The 21,911-nt window shown below is 42.0% G+C and overlaps 1 protein-coding gene across 5 annotated transcripts in view; it reads right to left on the bottom strand.

Moving 5' to 3' along the window:
- Nucleotides 1-21,911, bottom strand: part of CRYL1 (crystallin lambda 1) — a 145,393-nt gene that overhangs the window by 21,782 nt on the left and 101,700 nt on the right. For all 5 annotated transcript variants that reach the window (XM_032838235.1, XM_032838231.1, XM_032838233.1 and 2 more), the window contains 2 exons: nt 12,458-12,619; nt 5,116-5,310 (listed from right to left, as the gene is read on the bottom strand). In XM_032838235.1, coding sequence (XP_032694126.1) covers nt 5,116-5,310; nt 12,458-12,619 — 357 coding nt within the window. The remainder of the gene's footprint in view (nt 1-5,115; nt 5,311-12,457; nt 12,620-21,911) is intronic.

The following is a 21,911-nucleotide window of genomic DNA, read 5'->3' on the forward strand; positions in this document are numbered from 1 at the left end:
TCAGCTGTTGTCTGGGCAAGGGCTTATTATCACAGCACAACTTCCTTTACTGTGATCATTAGCTTAAGAATATTGATTTACAGAAAAAGACAATTATATGATGTCCCTGATACAAGGAAGTTGAGAGGCAATGTGGGGGGTATGGGGGGTAGGAAAGGAATAAATATATAATATTTATATATTAATAATAAATAAAAATAATAAAAAAAAACAAGATGGGATCGGGAGGGAGACAAACCATAAGAGACTCTTAATCTCAGGAAACAAACTGAGGGTTGCTGGGGGTAGGGGGGTAGGGAGAGGGTGGTGGGGTTATGGACATTGGGAAAGGTATGTGCTATGGTGGATGCTGTGAAGTGTAAACCTGGAGATTCACAAACCTATACCCCTGGGGCTAATAATACATTATATGTTAATTTAAAAAAATTTTTAAAAAAGAATACTGATTTAAAATCACATTTCTGGCCAAGAGGATCTTGTCCCCTAGTGACCTAATCTTGACCTACTAGACTGTAGTCAGACTTGTCCATCTGGCATTTCCAAGCCTACAAAGGCTGCTCCATCCCAATTCTGAAGCCAAACTGGAAGGAAACACATGCAGTGTGCATCAGTGAGACAATACAACAGAACCCAGAAACCCTGTTCCATCAGATACCTGGCTGCCCATCTTGCTCCCAGACAGCCCTTGTCTTTGCCAAGCTTACACAGCTGTGTGGGGCCAGACAAAATCACAGTCGATGGCAAGAGGCAAGACAGTGTGTCATGGTCTGCCACTAAGACAAGGTGTGTCTTATTCCCAGCACTTTCTCTTTCTGACCAGGAAATGATGTCTGCAGCTCACCTTCCTCTTCTGGAATGGGCAGGTCTTCACAGGAACCTCCCTTACCTTTCCCTGATCCACCCTTCTTAGAATTTCTCACACATGCTCAGCTGCAAGTATTAAAATATGCCTTCCAGAGCTGGTGAATGAAACTCAAAACAGGAACACCATAAAGAAAATCAATGAAACAAAAAGTTGCTTCTTCAAAACAATCAATAAAATTGATAAGCTCTAGCAAGACTGACAGGAATAAAAAGAGAGCAGACACAAATCCCCCACACCAGGAATGAAGACAGGGATATCACTACAGACTCTGTAGACACTAAGAGGATATGAGTTTAAAAGTTATATAGCCAACTTTATAAAAAGCTATAAAGCCAACAACTTTAAGCTCTTGAATTCAATAACTCAGAAGAAATGGAACAATTTCTTAAAAACCACAGCCACCCCAAACCCAACCAAGATGAAACAGATAACCTGAATGATTCTTTTAACCATTAAATAAGCTGAACCTGTAATTAAAAATCTCTTGGAAAAGAGCCCTCCCAGGCCCAGGTGGTCTCACTGGAGAATTCTACCACTTAAAGAAGAATTAACAAAAATTGTATAATCTCTTCCAGAAAATAAAGAGGCAAAACTTCCCAATTCATGCTATGCATTATTACTTTGTTGGCTAATGCAGTATTACTTTCATATCAAAATCAAATAAAGACAGTAAAAAAACCCCACAAAACTACAAAACCAATATTTCTTCTGAACTTAGAAAAAACTTCTCAACAAAACATAAGCAAACGGACTCCAGGAAGGTCTAGAAAGAATTACACACCTGGTGGTATTTATTCCAGGTATGCAAGGCTGCATCAACATGGGAAAATCAATTGATGTAACCTACCAGATTAACAAAATTAGCAAGTGGCAAAACAGCGTCCTTCTTCTCCTCTGACAACTGTATAAGACATCACCATGGCTGAGTGGAAACGCAAACCATCGTTCTGCCAGGCCCCCTGCCTGTCCCACTGTAGTTCATACCCTAACGCATGGGTAGGACCCCTAGAAATTCACACTTGGAGCTGATTTGTGCAGAGCTGTTTACACTCAGACATCGTGGGACAGGATTCCTCAATCCACCCCCTGACACGAACCTAAGAAGCCTGGACAGCAGCATGCAGCCCCATGTTCTGCCCAAGGCCTCCCACTGCTCTGCAACCAAGTAGCTTCCATACCTGGAAACACACCAACCCTAGTTTGGGTCAAAGAGAAAAGGTTCTGCCAAATTTCAACGTGCTCTGTGGCTCAAGAAAGGAGTGAGACTGAAGTGCCCATAGTGAGTCCTCGAGGAGAGCAACCCTGCTCATCTCAGCTCACGGTGTTCTCTACATCAAGGCTGAGCCTTGGCATGTTGGCCCACACACAAGACCCACCCCAGAAGGAGATGGTCTTACAAAGATAAACTCCGTAATATCTTTGGATCTTTTGAAATTAAGAAGTATAAAAATCTTCAATTTTTACTGTAAAACATCCCCAATTCAGCTCCTTTTTATACTAAAGTTGCTCCTAGATGTTTTGAGGTAAACTTGGAACACCCTAAAATCTAAATTCAAGTTCAACTGGCTCTGAAATTGTGAGTCAAAAGGGTGTCATTCAACCCCAGTGCTGACTGGGGCTCAGCACGTGCGTGCAAATTTGCACGGAGCAAGGTGGGGCTTGTGAGAGGTTTTCTCACCTTGCCTAACTTTCCATGTCTTAAGTGGAAACCAACGCCAGGCGGCACAGGTTTTCCTTCAAGAAATTCAAATGATAAAGTCAAGACTTCTTAAACCAACCCACCTAATAGGCGGAAATACTGATCCACCAGTCCCAAGGGGAGGGTGGTGGGAGGTAAGAAAAACGTGTCTTTTGTGTGTCTGCAGGGCTGCAGTGTTGAGAACTCAGAGGGAGGAGCCTATGGCCACTTAGGTGAGCCAGGGAAGATTTCTCTGGGGCTCTGGTAGACCCAGGATCTAAGGAAAGCAGGGCCCACTTTATGGATGTTCAGAGCCCACACCTGCAGCATCTCTGCCCTCAGAAGCAACTACTTTGGGAGCAGGTGCACAGCCAGTATGCTAGTGGCCTTTCTACGTCTGATTGGCCAATAGAGCAGGTATCTCTCGAGCAGCGATGGTAGAAGCACCCGGAGCGCAATACAGGCGACCCTACCCCCTCCATGTGTTCCCCCTCTGAGCCCCTGCCCCACAGCTGAAACACTCCACCTGTCACTTAGTCTCAGCAGAGCTCAGGGATGTCCGCCGTTCCATTCCTGTCTCACACCACCCTGGAGAGAGGGGCCTGCAGGTTCTACATCTGTCTGAATTGTCTGTAGATCTTTATTTTTTTAAAAGCGAGTTGTCTTCTAGACATTCACCAAAAAAAATTCTTGAGGTTCTATTCACACTTTATCTTCTCATTTCCATAGCCTCATCTCAGTTTGTCAGAAACTGTGTCCTGCCGGATTTTAGTGCTTGGTGCCTTACAGGGACTCCAGGCACACAAGTCTCACAGCAGCCAACACAGAGACACAAGCAGGATTCTCAGATATGTCATCCCTGAGAATATTCCTGCCAGCCAAGAACATGAATATATTCAGTCCACTATTGGCCCCTGGGGAGAGGACAATCAAAAGGAGGGCAGGCAAAATGAGGCAATGAGAACAGCCAGAGCGGCCAAATTCAACAACCCTTCTAGCTCTCCCTCCACTGCTCTTCCAAACCCAGAGCTCCCAAACCACAGCTAGTTTCACTTTGTGGTCAACACAGAGAGAATTCTTATGTAGGACTCCCACCTAATTCCAATATACCAGAGCCTCTGAGTTTTTCCGTTGAGTTGGCTCACATCATTCTGATTGGAGAAAGCAAGATTTACCTCAGGGATCTTATCTCTTTAGGGCACAAGCTACCTTACCAACAAAAATAAAAACTGCCTTAAAAGCTCTCGCAGTGTTTAACTGTCATATTGAGCTTTTCTTGTGGTCTGTTAAAGTGTTCCCCTATTCTAGAAAAGTGCAAATATTTTAAATACAGTCCCACGGGGTGCTTTCAGCTCAGTGGGTCTTTAAAATATTCTACTATTGACTGACACTCAAAAACATTCTACAATTTGAGAAAATTAATACTACAAACTTAACAATGAAAATCCCAGGACTCTGCCTTGATGATATAGGAGCCCTAAGTGGATTTAAACAGTGAGGACACAGAATTGTAGCTTTATGTGGCAAACGCACACAGCAGTCAGAGCAGATGACGTGTCTAACAAGGACAGGACGGAACACCAGAAACAGGATGCAGGAACAACACATACATCATGTGATGTAGCTGAAACACAATGGCTGCAGGCCAGCCTCCTCTTTCCTGTCTCAGGCTGGGATTCGGAGGCTCCCACAGGAGGTAAACCAAGGAGTGGGCCTATTCCAGGAGCAGACAATTCAGCCTGAGCTCCAGTCCCTTCTGCCTTATGTACCCAGATAGACCCTCACTCACACTACTGTGTTTCTGCAACAGGAGAGAGGGCAGACAGTGTTGCTTACCCATGCAGAAGCTGGGGAAGCATCAGCAAGCCAGTGGACAGAAACCAGATGGTCTGAGCCTGAGACCCCTGGCCTCTTCACTGAAATCTGGTGGCTGCTCGCATTATCTATCCTGCCCAGCACCAGGTCCTTCATATAAATGTATGCACTAAGGTGATCTTTAAAGTCACGTATAAAATCTTTTCAGGAAAGGACAGGTTAAGTGTGTGTGTGTGTGTGTGTGTGTGTGTGTGTAATGTCCTGTTTATATATAAGATGAGCATATTGCTAACAAGTTTAAGGCTTACGCATTGTTTCTTCCTCAAGCTCTTGAAGTAAACTGGGGTTCTTTAGAGGATACAAGTTTACTCAAAATGTATTTTTTCCTCCTCTTGAAAAATTATAAAACTGGGGAGAAAACCTGAGACTGAGAAAACGCAGTGTGTCACACAGAGATAATTATGTGGTAATGGTATGAGAGGGCAGGAAACAGAGAAGTTTGTCATCAGGTGTGAATATCAAATGACTTACTGTAACAGAGGAATCTCGGAAACAAACAATGAATTGCTATCTTACCTTTTATTTTCCTTGCCTGTTGACTGAACTTGAGAGAAGAGCTTGCCCTCAGTCCCCAGAATAGAGCAAGCAGGACCAAGGGCTTCTGACTTTCCCACCCACTACCCGCCCCCCATAAGGCCCCAGAACACTGCTGCCACCTTCCCTTCCAGTTGCCAGAGGCTGGTAGTTGCCCACGCACCTCCACGAGCCGCCAGGCCTCACTGATGACTGCATACTGGAGGCGATTCAGGGCAAAGCCATCGATCTCCTTCATAACTCTGACTGGGGACTGTCCAATCTTCTGCATCAGGGCGTAGGTTCTGTCCACTGTCACGGGGGCCGTCTTCGGGTGTGGGACCAGCTCGACCAACGGCACATAATATGGTGGATTTACCTTACAGAGAGACAGAAGGGGAGAGGGTCAAAAGACAGCCCTAGAGCTGGGGTGCTGTTCTGGCAGACTCTGTTTGCCTAGCTTGAATGGTCAGATGGGGCAGATTGTCTTTAGAAAGGCCTTTTTAGATTTAGCATCCAATGACAAGAAACTTGAAACATAAAGTAATCCACAAAGGAGGGAAAGAAAAAACCCGAGCACAGAATTCTGTGGTTTTATTTATAGAAAAGTCAGTACCACCATATGGGGTTGAAATGTGGAGGTGCTGATGACCATCCTACACATTCAGGGCTAATCTCCAAACCACTGAACTCCCCATGGGACTTCTCAGCGACCTGCTGTTTAGACCTGTTGGCTTCTACCTATCCCCAGCCCACCTCCAGGGCCACTCTCTCCACAAGAATTGCCACAGGTTCTTGCTATTCTACTCTGTCAGTATTAAAAATCATTGGCAGCATCTTCTCAAACTTTTCCTTCCTTCTCAAACTATTTCCTTAACTCCTCCATGTTAAGCCTCAAATGTCTGCTCCCCGCCCAAATCAAATCTCACTTAGAAATCACACAGCACCGGAACTCTACCACAGCCCCGACATCCTGAGATGGGAAGGGTTGGTCCACAGTGAGTAGGTCCTAATGGAAATGCTTTCCTAGCCCAACACTTACAGTTTGGGTTCTGTTTTTTTGGTGTATTTTGAGAAACTGTTCTTGAATATTCCCAAAGAGAATTATCCCCGGTGCAAAGAAAATGCTGCTTAGTGGTACCTGATTAGCCTTGCCATTAAAAGCCAAATGCACTACAATAAATTGTTCCCCAAATGATCCTTTTAAATAATTTTTCCTTGATACATGGACAAAAATTGATAGAATCTTATAGTCACTTCAAGAAGCATCCATTTTATGGGTCCCTGGGTGGCTCAGTTGGTTAAGCCTCTGCCTTCAGCTCAGGTCAGGGTCCTGGGATCAAGCCCCCCGTTGGGCTCCCTGACGAGCTCCCTGATGACAACCTGCTTCTCCCTCTCCCTGCTGCTCTGCCTAGTTGTGCTCTCTCTGTCAAATAAATAAATTAAATCTTTAAAAAAAAAATGAAGCATCTATTTTAAATGACTTCTACAGAAAAGGAAAAGACAAATTTTCTTTCTCCTAGGACACTGCTTAGGAGAGGCCTCTGGTCCACACACAGCTTACTTCAGAGATTCCTTCTGCTCTCAGCCTGCCCTGGTCACTCTCTCAGCCCTCTTAGAAAGCAAGAGAGGATAGCACCTGTTTTCACATAAGTAAGTTATAAATCAGTGTCTCAACTGAATCACTTCTCTCCTGTCTATACTGAGCTCATAAAAATGTCTACTTCTGGCCTTTTTAAATATCAGAACTGTAAGAACTGAAAGTAGGTGTATTTTCAATGAATTTTATCTTACTGTCAGACTAAGATGTTGGGCTTAATGTCTTCCAATGTTGCAAGCCTCATGGGTAGTAAAAACACAGACTGAGACAACAGTTAAAAAGCATTTGTATACACGACTTGCTAGTTTCATCAGGCAAGTCTTCCTCACAGGCTTTCCTCCTGCCCACACTCTCCTTAAATGGCGGTGCTCCCAGGCTGCCACCACTGGCCCTCTGTGCCCACTCTCTGGCTCTGGGCAGAGCTCAGCAGCTCCCAGGGCGTCCTCCCCACCCCAACATGCTGAGATTTCACACAGAGCTCACCTCCCACTTCAGGCCCACATTTGTAATTGTGCACTGGACACACCCCTAGGATAGACAACAAGCATACACTCAGCCTGCCACAAATTAAACCCCCATCTCTCCCACCCTAAACCCTAGTCCTCTGCCTAGCTCCATCTTGATGGGAATGCCATCACAGCGCAAACACCCAAGTTAGTACCATAAGAAGTATCCTTGGCACCTACCTCTCCCTCGCCTCCCCCACTCCCCATCAGTGATTCTGTCAATTCTAGTCATCTCTCTCAAAAAACCCATTCCTGCTACCACACGCTTAGCTCAGGCCATCACCTCCAACTGAGATTTTGGTGCTCACTGGCCTCCCCCTCCAGGCTCATTCTCTCTGTCACTGCCAAGGGGATCCTCTGTCTGGCAGGGGCCTGTCAAATCCAGAGACAGGAGAACCCAAGGCTGCCAGGACTGGGGGTAGCAGAATGGAGAGCTGCTATTTAATGGGGACAGAGTTTCAGTTTCAGAAGACAGAAAGTCTGAACGGATGGTGGGGGGCCTACACAGCAGCGTGAATGTGTTAATTGCCACTGAACGTATACTTAAACATGGTTAAGATGGCAAACCTTATGTGTATTTTATCACAATTAAAATTAAGGACAAGGCCCCTAAAAACAGGATGCTGATCATACCACCTGCAGCTCAAAACCCTGCAGGATCCTGATTCCCCACCACCCACTAAAATACCACTGCACAATCTGGCCCTTTGAGCTTCCTAAAACGGGTGGAGTTGGCACACTTCTGTGTCCATGCTCTCAAGTCGATGAGCTTCTGAGAAAGGAACTCCCAGAGTCTGAGGGCCTAGATGGGGTCATTCTTGCTGTGGCACCTCAGTCCTGGAACAAGGACCCTGATCCCTACTATAGGCTCAGAGATGAACAGTGGCAATGACTGGTACCCTTTAAATTTAATATGGTAGAAGAGGAGAGGTGGGATCAGGAGAGGACAGGAGGTAAGCAAAGCAGGCGACTTAAAAAAAAAAAAAAGATTTTATTTATTTGACACAGAGACAGTGCATAAGCAGGGAGAGGGGCAGAAGGAGAGGGAGAAGCAGCCTCCCAACTGAGCAGGGAGCCCAATTGTGGCTCAATCCCAGGACCCTGGGATCACGACCTGAGCCAAAGGCAGACACTCAACAGACTGAGGCCACAGGTGCCCCACCAAGCAACTCTCTTAAACAGAAAAGGAATGGCTGTTTCCCAACTGCTATTCTGTTTCTGACACGGAAGGTAGGACCTGGGCCTTTGGCTGCTGGAGTCTGGGAGTTAAACTCAGAAACATGCCCTCAAGAAATGGTAAGAACAAACAAAGGTGGAAAGCAAGCAACTTTTTAAAGGTTACAGGAGATGGTCCTGGGCTCAGCCAGCCGTGAGGCTCTTTGAGAGTTCAGGTTGAGCCGGGAGGTTCAAGGGGGGGGCATTCTCCATTCACCTCATGAAAAGCCTGCCCAAAATCTGGACCAGAGCCTGGAAGGCATGTGATCACGGCGATAGCATAGCACGCTGAACACAGAGGCTTCGTTTATTTTCTCTGCAGCAGATTAAACAGAGTTAAACTCACAGAGGAAAAGCAGACTGTCCCTTTTCCCAGAAGACAGGCGCAGCAATTTGCAATTCATTCTCACAGGCCTGCTGGGGTGGGGGTACTCCTGACCCTGTGAATTCCTCTTCCTCTTAACAAGAGGAATGTAAAAATGAAGGAGGATATAATCCCTCACCATTTTGATAATTTAGGTAGTGAAGTCCTTTCATTAGTGATAAGCCCCACCCCTCTTCCTGAACTCACCCTCCATAAACAGAGGGGGAAAGGCAGCCCCTCTGAAGGCAGCAGCTGGCCATGTGAAACAGGCACTGCTTGCACACGCATGCACACACACACGTGCTCTCCATAGACAGATGAACATTCAAGTTACCATCAACATGAGGGTAAAAGGTTCCAGGTCAGGTGGGAGAGTGAGTCGGAAAAGGTGCAAGCATGGGCAAGGAGTGCTCAGATGGGAACATTTGGGGCACTTTACGCGGGTAGGGCCTGATTTAATTCCAGGCTGTTATTGCTCTGTGACTGACTAGTAACCTATGTGAGAGTTGTGCGTTAGGAACTATTTCCATTTGACACTATATTCCCTGAGCAGATGTGTGTCCTTCCCAGGCAGCAAAATCTACAGGACATTCATAAGAGTGGTACCAAGAGAATCTGATGGGCTAAAACAGCACTGTTCAGCTCATGGGACCACCAGTCCCCAATGGAATAAAGGCTGTAAGTGTGGCTGAAACTGTCAGTAGAAAACTGCTTCTCTGATTGATTGTTAGCATAGATCTACGTACCAAGAGAGCATGCAACCCAACTCAACCTTCAGATAATCACCAGCCACCAAATGGCCATCCCTGAGCCCCTCCACACATCCACAAGGAGATGAGGCAGACAAACAAAGGCAACATAATAAACATTCGAGAGGAAGACCAGCAGGGACACAGAGAAGAGCCACATCAATAACCCTCTTCCTGAGCCTGTCACTTTCCTGGCTCTAGTCTATGAAGCCTACTCAAAGTTCTCAAACTACCTATATGCTGAGAGAACACGCTCACCCACCCGTGCTGGACTGACCTGAAATCTCCTCACCCCACAATGAGAAAAGGTGCCCAAGAGACAATATGGGATGTAGAAACTCCTTGGCTGCTGGTTCTTCTGTGGAGGGGTGGAGGCAGCAATCTTTCACAACTGCTGACTTTCCACTTTTGCCCCAGCCTTTCAGAGGCATGAATGTGCTTCCTTTTCCTTTACCCTATTTCCTGTCTGGTCAGAGTAGTGGGTGACAGGAGCACAAAGTTGAGGCAGTGGCATGTGAGCAGACTCGCTGGGCTTCTCCTTCTTGGCCTGCAGGGCTAAAGGGAAACTGTAGCTCCTCAAAGACCGTAAATGGTTCTGGATTACTCAGGGACTGTCCGTTCAGCTTAGGTTGAATTGTTCACAGACGCTTTTTTTCCCCACTCTCCTTAAGCTCAATGGCATGATTAAACAATGGGCGGCACCAGCACAAAAGAAAGGATAAAATTCCAAAGACAGTCAACTTGGGCAATTTCATCTGCCTTGGTTAATGTTGGCTTTGGTATAAAATAATCTACAAAAGTAATAAGAGATTAATTTTTGAAATAAGGTCTGAGCTTATTTTGGCTACACTGTTTACCTTTGATTAAAGAAGTAAAAGCGAACAATCCTGGAATGGTAGGAGAACTGTCATTATACAACAGTCACTGGCTGAACTACTAGTCGGAGGTCCTTGTTAGGTGTGAGAGGAAAGTGAGTAAGGTGTAGTCTCATCCATCAGGTGGTTTAAAATTAATAAGATTCCTACCTTATTAAAGGTGGAATAAATAAAGAAATCTTATTAAAGGACTTAGGAGGTATTTCCTAAACAATCTGACCTTGTTGTTTTTTTCTTTTGTTTTACCTGACTTAGAAGTAAAATCTCTGGTTAGAAATTGGAAGTTTTCAAGCAAGAGGCTTTCACTGAAGCAGCAATCAATCTAATAAGTGGTTTACAGTTTCTGAGAGTCCTTTTTACAGACATGTAAATGTCATAGAAGCAAAGATAGCACATGTTTCATTGCACTTGGTATTTGGATGCTTCAGTTAAGGTCCCTCTTGTGTCTGTGTATCTGTGTGGTAGCTAGATGTGACCAGTTTTCTTCCATGTTCTGTGGGTCTAAGCCTCTGTATTTTATGACCAATCTCTACTTTCCATGGTATTTCAGTAGGAGGACATCTGGATATCCAGAACTATATAGTCATGTGAATGGCAGTTCCTCTTCGCAGCATAGAGAATCCAGCAGGCATCTGTGACTCCCCCTTTTTCCTCTGTTCCCAGAGCAAGTCTGTTACCAGCACCCCCCCTCCACTCTAAACTACTCTTGCTCAAAAAGAGGATTTTCCCTGCTCTTCATCTAGGACCCTCAGCCTCACTGAGGCCCTGGTCACCCATCCTTGGAATACTGCCCCAATTCTGTGAAGAAGCTGCTCCCCTCTCTCAGCCATCTTCAACATACAAAGAACCTTCCAATTACCTTCCAAAGGCAGCATTTTCACCACATCACAAGGCTGCTCTGTGCCTAAGCCAGTCCCAGCTCTTTAGGGCAACTCTCAAGATTCTGTACAACTCAACTGTTTCTTCCCAAGCCTTCCAGCTTTTTCTTCCTACTCCCCAAGTATGTGAGGTATGTGTGCCCTTCCAGTCAAGACTGGTCTCCTCGCAATTCTGTACACCCCACACTTGCTCTTAGCCCAGGGTCTTTGTTTACACTCTTTCCCACTCTCTCTTCCCTTGTCAGCCCAACCCCATCCTGCCCAGCTTGGCCCCAGCTTCTCCATCAGCCTCCAATGGTGCTGGTGCCGGGGGTGTGGCCATGTCATCCACTATCCTATTTATTATGGCTTGGGCTAGGTCAGCTTTTCTATACTAACAGGCTGTTCCAGTTCTCCAAGGTCACACTGAGCTCAATTGGTTTCAAACTCCCACCAAGTGATCCCTGGATCTCCTCTCTGATTCCTCTTTCCTCACATTACCACATTCACCTCAAAAATATTTACCATGTGCCTGCACATCAGTTTGGAACTCACTGTCCGATATACCTCACCATGGATCCCCCACTGAATAGGTCTGCCCAGCAGATGTGTGTAAGGGAACAAGAAAAAGGGGTAGGGGGTTAAGATCAACCTACTGAACCAGAATCTCAGGAGCAGGACCCAGGATCTGCACTTTAGCAACACTGATCCTACTCTGGATTGTGTTGAGTAAACTGCACAGCACAGTGACATGGCTGTAAAATCTTACTCAATGTATACATTTTTTAAAAGTACCTTTTTCCCCAACAGTGGAATTCTGTGTTTAGCAGTCTCTGTCTTTAGCTGGATGGTGAGTTACATAAGGGTGAAAGTATATCAGTACTGCTCATTCTATCCCATTCTACCCCATTAGGCATTAGGTAAGCAGGTACAATTCAAGGCATTTGGGGATTAAATTCTTTTTAAAAATGCCAGTATTGGGGCACCTGGGTGGTTCAGTGGCTTAAAGCCTCTGCCTTCGGCTCAGGTCATGATCCCAGGGTGCTGGGATCGGGCCCCTGCGTCAGGCTCTCTGCTCAGCAGGGAACCTGCTAACCCCCGCACCCCGCCTGCCTCTCTGCCAACTTGTGATCTCTGTCAAATAAAATCTTTAAAAAAAATAAAAAATAAAAAAAAATGCCGGTATCGTACAACTTTCTATATTTCCATAAAAAAACACTAAATTATACAATTTTAATTGTGTGGCATATGACTTATACCTCAATAAAGCAGTTAAAATGTACTAGCAGATTAGTCCAAATGTATTGCTCCTGAGAACCAGAATAAGATACAACCAGTTCCTGAGGTTTAAGGCACTCACAGGATGGGCCACAATGCACTGCTTCACGTGTACCAGGCCGGCGAACACCTTGGAAGGCATGAGGCAAGACGTGGAGCTGCTCAAGACAACTTTATCATCGACGATTTGATCTAACTGTGCGAAAATCTTCTTCTTCAGCTCCAGGTTTTCTGGAACACATTCCTGGAAGTGACATATTCAAATTACGATTCATGAAACCGCACTCAGGCCCCAAGCAAAGCATATGTCATGTTTGATTCATTCCCCAAATGAACCAGTCAAAAAACTACTAGCAATATTTATGAGCAAAACAAAAAGCCTCCGAAAAACGCAGCCAAATCTCCGTAACTCTGGAAACTGGATGACGTGTATATGGGAGCTGTATTTTCTCATTTTTGCATGGGTCTGAGCATTCCCATAAGGCAATCTGCCAAGTCCATGGGGGTGGACACGCCAGCGCCCTTGGCGAAATGCTACAAACAGCAACAGTAGTCACCACCACTTATTTTCCCTATCTGTCCTGACCAACGGATCAACTTATCTTCAAGGGAAAAATCTTATCTTCACGAAAGGAACGAACATGTTACATCCATAATTCCCAAAAGACTTCTTGAACATCCATTTCTAAAGGGAAATCCTTTTGAAAAGGACCTTTGTTTCTAAAAATCTAAAATTACTTTAATAGGGGCATGGGAGGAGGACAGAAGAGCAAATTTGGATTAAGTGCTGCAGATAACACTGCTCTGAAATTCTAATCACACACAAAGCCAGGGCAGGGGGAGATGACATTCTCAAACACCCAAGTGCGGGCCCAAAGGTGAGGCCTGTTCCTGGGAATGTGATACACGCGGTGGGGACTGCCCTGCTGCAGAAGGAAGCAGAGCGGGAGAAGGATACTCAAGCTGCTCCAGAGCTAGAAATACTATAGGGGTCCTTACCCTCCTGCCACCAATTCCCCTGGGAAACCACACAGAGGTCACTCCTACCTGAGATAGGTTTTGGCTTACCTGGAGGCAAGAGGCCTTGCAGCGGAGGTTTCATGAATTTACAGGATAATGATCTCTGTATGGTCAGGTAATCATCATCAGAAACCTAACTGGGTGCTTGTTAAAAATGCAGATTCTCAGACCCTCATCCCAGACCTGCTGAATCAGTCCCGGAGGGTGGGGTCCAGATATCTGTATTTCTATCAAATACTCTGATGATTGTTGTTCCGACTAAAGTTTGAGACCCACTAGTCTGAGGTGTGGATCCAAAGCGTGGATCACCTATACTCTCGGTGTGACATGGTACCAAATATATCCTTGAGAATCTCTTCACTCTGATGTCAGAGTTCTGTCCTACCCTCTTCCCCCCAGCTACTCAGGGACCAACCAAGGATGTCCCGAGTAGTGTTTTAGCACTGTGGTAGGAGAAATGGTATAAACACCAGCAGGTAACCAAAAGTGTGTAAAAGTGAACATGCAATGCTGAAGGATTCCTAGTAATTATATGAGAATCACCCCTCAAAAATATAGAAAATATATTCAAGTTTGATTTAATAATACCTAATGACAAACTCCATTTGTATATCCTCTACAAGATTTAAAAAGTTTTACTCTGAGGGTAGGGAGTCAATATTGTATTTATTTATATTTTTTTAAAAATATAATCAAACTATGTAAAATTTTATTAAGAACAAAAGGTCGTATAAGCGTCACATCTCAAAGACAGGGAAAAAAATGGAGTCATTTAAGAACTGTAAAGGCCATTGTATTAAATCCCCTTATCAAAAGGGGGAGGAAAAAAAACCTACAGTAGCTGGCTGGTTGTACTGAGTAATTCCTGGATCAGTTAAGTCAGCAAGTTGGGTTAAGTTTAAATGGAGCCTTGTAGTAAAGCCAGAGACTAAGAATGATGCAGATACTGTTTAAACTAATAAAAGAGTCCTCATGAATAGCCTTATTGTGAGCCTGTCATGCAGATTCCCCCCTGAAATTCTATGCCTTTCTTCAGATCATTCGATTATCAAAGAAGCAAGAAAACTTGAACCAGAGGAAACCCAAACCTGCTACAATTATGTAAGGGTTTTTTAATGGCACATTTGCTTGAAGTTTTGTTGTTGTTGTTGATAGTAACAACTGTGTTCAGTTTGGTGGGCCAGGGTTATAATGCCTCTGTCCATGTGAAGCCTTGAGTTCATTTCCTTGCTATTCATTAGGGAGCTAATACACCTTGTCTAAGAAATGAAGTCTGAAATGCTGTTAAATCAGGACCTTCATCACTTGTGGTTGATTGCAAAGCTAAGGGACGCTGGGAGGAAGGGCTGAGAAAGGTACCAAATGGTGAGACAGCTGAGAACCTAAATGCAAAGCAGCCTCACTCTCTGTGAACTATAGCAATGTGACCAGGTGAGAACTCAGCCAGTGCCTTCTCAACGCAACCCTGCCTGGTACATCCGAAGGAGTTCACCCATCTCAGGCAGTATCACACAGTGAAAAGGCAAGGCTAAGTTAAACACTCCTTTTTCCCTTGCCTTCTTTTAAAGTAAGAAACTGAATGATGCTATTATAGGGATAATTTTTAATTCTAACTTACTTAACTTACTTTGAAACTTACCTTACTTTGAAAGGTAAATCATTTATAAACTTTGGTGTTTTGTTATTAGTCAGTTACCCATGAGGGCATTTAACTCATTAGGAATGTTCTAGAAAAGCAGCATGGCCATGGCAAGTCAGTGTGCTGGATAATTCCCTGACAAAGTTTATAAGAATTCTCTTCTGAAGTTTACTCACTTGCTGTGCAACAATACACATTTTCCAAAACAAATATTTTCATGGGGGAAATGAAATTTCATTGATTTTTAAAAAAAATCAATTCAGGCATTTTAGATAGGTGTCCTGTTGCTAGAAAATCTACATTTGTTAATGCAAAACATCTGGAAGCAATCTTCAATGTGCTTTCCAGAAAGAAAGTAAAACAAAATTAGACCTCAATACTTTAAGTATTTTACATGCAAAGCAATTCTATTAGACATGGGGAAAGACATGGCAAGAAAAGAAAGGTGAGCTAAAACCCACTGCGATCACAGCAGAAGGAAATTCATTCTTAAACTGAAGATGGAAGTAATATGCATTACTAAGTCTGTTAGCGCTAATTTTATCTATTCGCATTCTCATTATTGCAGACACTAAACTGTACAGTGCCCTAACCAGAGGCTTATTATTTTCCTTAACATCAAAATAAAGTTTTTAAAAGCATCTCACAAACCCTAAACAGAGTTTACAATAATCTAAAACAAATTATACCCAATCTAGAGAGAACTTTCCAAAGTAAAAATCAGTGTAGACCATATTTAAGAACATTACTTCCTGGGGACTGGGTGTTAAGGTTACCAGAATTATTGCTGTTTGCTTTAAATAGCAGTCCTTTCTGTGGGTGACCACAGAGGGTGGACAAGAAGCTGAAGTGGCACCTGCATCAACTGCTATCCTGAGGATAAGTCTATTCCCATCTTCATTCTGACGCTATTTCTAGTACCTTATATGAAATCATTTATTTAGAACTGGGTTAAAATACTTGCCATGAAAAAAATACAATTAAAAATATTTCATTTAATATTTTAAAAAAATTTTTCATTTAAGCCTGCAAATAGCATATAGTTTTACTGCATTTCTAAATACTATTTCTCATGAGGAAGACTCAGGATTTTTAATACAAAATTTTTACTTAACAAAGTATTGAGAATAGCATAAAACATAAAATAGTAAGGCATGAAGATTTTTTTTTTTTTTTTTTAGATTTTATTTATTTGAGAGAGACAGAGAGAGCACAAGCTGGGAAGTGGCAGAGGGAGAGGGATAAATGGACTCCTTTCTGAGCACGGAGCCCAAAGCTGGGCAATCCCAGGACCCCAATATCATAACCTGGGCTGAAAGCAGATGCCTAAATGAGCCACCCAGATGCCCCAAGGAATGAATTTTTAAGGAGAAAAATGAAAAATAAATAAGTTGATGTGAAGGATATCGCATCAATCTCTGAGACCACTTATTAACAGTGAAGACTATCTTTAAATTCAAGGTGACAAATTTGAGAAGACTACATAAATTATTTTTTTTTTTTAAAGATTTTATTTATTTATTTGACAGAGAGATCACAAGTAGATGGAGAGGCAGGCAGAGAGAGAGAGAGAGAGAGGGAAGCAGGCTCCCTGCTGAGCAGAGAGCCCGATGCGGGACTCGATCCCAGGACCCTGAGATCATGACCTGAGCTGAAGGCAGCGGCTTAACCCACTGAGCCACCCAGGCGCCCCATAAATTATTTTTTTTTATATGACTTTGGTTTTGCTTCCATATCAAACACACATATAATGCATTTCCGTCAGGGAATCTCTATGATGCAGCAATTCTCAAAGCAGCAGAGAATAGGGAGAGGGTCTATATGTGAGATTTGGAGGAAAAAAAACAGAAATTAAAATATGATGCTTTTTTTAGTAATAATTGGACTAGATATTTTTAGCCCGAACACTTTTGTCACTGCAATGAGTAAAACAACAAATTCCATTCAACATATTTTGTTGGATAACAACCACTGTTTTATAAAAACGTTCTCATTTTTGAAAACTCAAGTTTTATAGTATCACAAAGCTATTTTCACTTGCCACCATGTATATGTTCAACTATAAAATAATTTTACAGTACTTTGAACAGAAATAGCATCATCAAGGCCATCTGATCTTAACTCTATCTGTCCAGAGGAGAAAACAAAAAGTCAAAATTTATAGGTATGACTAAAACAGTTATTTATTCTTCAAATTTCTTTAATAAAAAAAAGTCTAAAATATCAACAAGTCAAGCATCCAATTTAAGAAGTCAGAAATAGAACATAATAGATCCAAAGAAAAATACAGTATAATAAAGAGGCATAAACCAATCAAACAGAACTAGAGTTTCTCAAAACTTAGTCCCAGACTATTCTCTTCTCACCTAAATTCTCTCCATGGGGAATCCAAACCAAGCCCACAGCTTAACTCACCAATCTAAAGACTTAACTCACACTTTTATTTCTCCTTCGCAAACTATCTTCACATGAATACTTCAAAGGCACCTCAAATTTATCTGATCCCTCTTCTAGTACTAGCTGGCATATAAATTTTCCAGTTTAGAAAGAAAAACCTTAATGATCTGTGATCATTAAGGAACCTCATGATCCATAGGGAAGTAACATTACAATTCCAGTCCCCTGCCTACAAAATCACTTTGTTTACACTACTGACTCTCATTATTTTGTAAAGTATTTGTTTTTTGTAAAGTGTTTCTAAAGCATCAAATTTATGTGATTAAAAATATTTATAATCAGCGATGTTAAGATTTAGTAGACTAATACTAAGTAACAATATTTTAATGACTCCCTACCATATACATATAGATGTCATAAAGCCATTCCCCCCAATATAATTCCATAAGCAAATCCAGAGTATATACTAAGGTACAAATGAGCATGATGCAAACTCCAAAACTAGGGAGGAAGTAAATTTTGTATTTCTATATTCTAAAAGTTTACATCTCACATGCAAGAGAAAATAAACATACTAAGAGAACACTGTCCATCTTTTGAATTGACATTTTAAAAAATGGCTATATTTAAACAAACACCATTACTACAAAACAGAATTCAAAGATGAAAGCTCCATGAGAGCAGGAATCTTAATTTTTACTTTATTGCTATATTCCCAGCTCTAAGAATAATGCCTGACAAAAAGAAGCTATTCAGTAAACATTTGTTTATTCAATGAATGAATGAATGAATGAATGAAGAATTCTGTCATGTAGTCAGTTTTATACAATGCCCCACAAGCTCACTGAATACGTATTTACTCTGCTTGATCATTATATTATTTTAGAGAAAATGTCTAAAGACGGCTGAAAGAATAAACAAAAGACACCTCCCTGCCTTCTGGCACCCCATGGGGCAATCATACCCATTCCTGGACTTACACAATCAAAATAAAGTCCCATCTACCATGGACTAAAGTTCTGTTCTCTTTTTCTAAAGATTTGTTCTGATTTAGGAAGATACTCCATTCAAGTCCAGGCATTTGTGTCTCTCCTTCTTCCCCAAATTCTGCAACAGTTTGAAGCCCTGAGGGTGAACTGATCTGTCTTCTTTCAGTATATACGTGATAGATGGACTCAGCTACTGCAATCTGTTCCACGCCGCCTAGGCAGGACGCTGCTACTACTGCTAACGCCCCTCCCATTATTCAGCTACTAGTCATGCTGCTAATCCCACAGATAGTATTAATGCTAAAAACAACCTCCAGTATTTTTTAATGGAAAAAAATTCTGTCACTTATATCTAATGCAATGACTCCCATTTAGTTTACAGTATAAATCATAACATTATGCCACAACCTACAGAAGCTTCTTTCCATATATGCATTTGTATACTAGTCTAGCAGCATTTTGGAATCTTGAAGAAAGCTAATACATGAAGTAGATCCACTGAGGGGACCTTAGGAAGATGGAAGTCTGAAACTGGATGACAAGGTTTCTGACTGTTAGCATTAACATCTGAGTGCAAGTACACTTCTGATGAGGAACTAGTCTCTGCAGGGAACTTTCCCACTCAACAGAATAAGAAGGTGTACTCCCTGCTTTTCAAGAACCACATGTTTTAAGAAGCACATACAAAAACATACATCCATGCAAGTAGCTATAATAGAGCAGAAAATAAGTACTTCTAACAAAAGCAGGCAAAATGTCAATATGGCACCAAGCCAGAAGGTCACACTTTCCTGGTCAAACATGAGTATTACAGACACTATATAGTCTTGGTCAAAATAGGAATACTAACATAGTATCACAAACTGCTCTTAAGTGGTATTGAGAGTAGGGGAATACATATTGGTAACAACAGAAGGAACATAAAAATATTTCTGTTTGGCCCCCCAAAGGTCTTACTTACCAGCCATACCCCAGCACCTACCACTGGGGACAGAAGGAGCTATTCTCAACAAATTATTTGTAGAGAGCATTCTACTTTTGATAATGGTACACTAGCTTGTTTTAGACAATCCTCCTGCTGAGAACAACTAAAAAAGCTTAAAACCTATAAAAAATAATCTGTTGGAAACAGTGAAGAACTGCAGGGCCAAGATTCAGGTAATAGGGACACTTGGAGATATAAGCCTTATATATGGCTTCTCTTTAATCCTCAAAGCAATTGCTTATTTCAAAAAAAGCAGAGACAAAATGGCTGAAATAAGAAGCAAGGCTTTGGTAGACTCATAGTGCTGAGGGAAAACTGGAGCTCAGGGCCTGGTAACTGCTCTAGGCTTCCAGCTGGGACCCTCAAGGGCTCTTCCTTGGAGTAACAGTAATCCATCTTCACAAGCCTGCACTCATCTCAACACATGATTAATTTAAAGAGATAAGCTCCTAGCCTAGCTTCTCTGGAGAACAAAACCATAACCAGAGCCTTGGTTTTTCAGAAGCAATGTCTCACATTTAAACAAAGAAACAAAACAGATAACAGAGAAGACCTGACTGAAAACCAAGAGAGAAAACAGACTTTAGAAATAGACCCATAGGACACCCAGAGAATGGTGTTACCAGATATGAACTTTGATATAACTTATTAATATGTTTAAGGAACTAAAAGATAACTGAAAGTTTTTAGCCTGTAACTAGTAACTATAAAAAGAATCAAGTAGAAACTCAACAACTGAAAAATACAATGAAAACTTTTAAAAGATGGACTTAGCTGAAGAAATAATAATTTGGAAGATACATCAGGATAAAATATCCAGACTGAAGCATGAAGAGACACTGGAAGGGGAAATATAGAAAAGAGCATAGGAAAAACACATGGAAATGTTGAAGAGTTCTAACATACAGGTAAATGCAGTTCCAGAAAGAAATGGGGTTCGAGAGAGAGAATGAAACAGAAAGGGGGGACAGAAGCAATATATAAAGAAAGAATTTCCAAAACTGATTTAAGAGTTATAATAAAATGATTATGACAATATGGACACTCACAGAATGAGACACTATAACCATTAAAGCAAGGGAGCTTACTTTTCAATACTGAATGAAATAGCAGAGTACACAAGACACATTAGGTGAATAAAGAATATACTAGTCTCCCCTACACCTATAAAATAAGTGTCCATAAAATATTGGAAGGAAATATACAAAATGGTAATAGGGACTCCATCTCTGGGCAATAAGAGTACTAATGATTTTCTTTATTCTTTTATAAATTTTCCAATTTTCTGTAATTACCACAAATTACTTATATAATCAGAGGAATGTTAAAGGATATGACTTTGCATCATAATAAGATTAAAAATATGTCCAGATATACTTGGAAAGAATAGAAACACACACACACAAATGTACTATCAAGATTATAATCTTAGAGCAATCAAAAAGCAATTTTTTTCTCCATTTTTTCAAGTTTTTACATTAACTTTAAGGCAAGACAATGTTTAAGGATAGTATCAAGAATTAAAAAGAATCTGAGATTTTTACCCTATATGGAAGTTAACAAGGTTGCCTGCCATAGTTTCACAAACGCTCATGAAAACATGGGTCTTTTTGGTCAGAGATAAAGGACAATATTACAGGTTATCAAACAGCATGAGCTTCATGTTCACAGTAGTCCTCCTTATCCCCAAGTCCCAAGGAGGGTAATGTGAAGGGAACCAACTGGATCTGGGTTTGTGTCCCAACTGAGGAACTATGAGCTTATTAGGAAACACAAATCCCTCACAACTGACCATAAGCAAACCCACCTGACCAATGCCCCAGAAGGTGACAGCAAACAAAACTGCCCTTTGATCCAGAAGGAGACACTTTATCTTCCAAGACTGTTAATTATACAAACATCCCTGAAAAGTTAGTCCAGAACAAAAGGGTCTGTTTTTCCCATGAGCACTGAAAAAAAAAAAAAATAATGAATCTCACAATAGATGAAAAGTGTTGGCCCAGCCAAACTGTGGAAAGAACCAAGATGCCCTTCAACGGAGGAATGGATAAGGAAGATGTGGTCCATATACACTATGGAGTATTATGCCTCCATTAGAAAGGATGAATACCCAACTTTTGTAGCAACATGGACGGGACTGGAAGAGATTATGTTGAGTGAAATAAGTCAAGCAGAGAGAGTCAATTATCATATGGTTTTACTTATTTGTGGAGCATAACAAATGCCATAGAGGACATGGGGAGATGGAGAGGAGAAGGGAGTTGAGGGAAATTGGAAGGGGAGGTGAACCATGAGAGACTATGGACTCTGAAAAACAACTTGAGGGTTTCGAAGGGGTGGGGGGTGGGAGGTTGGGGGAACCAGGTGGTGGGTATTAGAGAGGGCACGGATTGCATGGAGCACTGGGTGTGGTGCAAAAACAATGAATACTGTTACGCTGAAAAGAAATTTTAAATAAATAAATAAAATCTTTAAAAAAAAAAAAAAAAAAGAAGTGTTGGCCCAA

Source organism: Lontra canadensis, unplaced genomic scaffold (genome assembly GCF_010015895.1).
Source record: "Lontra canadensis isolate GAN:19392208 unplaced genomic scaffold, GSC_riverotter_1.0 scaffold103, whole genome shotgun sequence".
Taxonomy (NCBI): Eukaryota; Metazoa; Chordata; class Mammalia; order Carnivora; family Mustelidae; genus Lontra; species Lontra canadensis.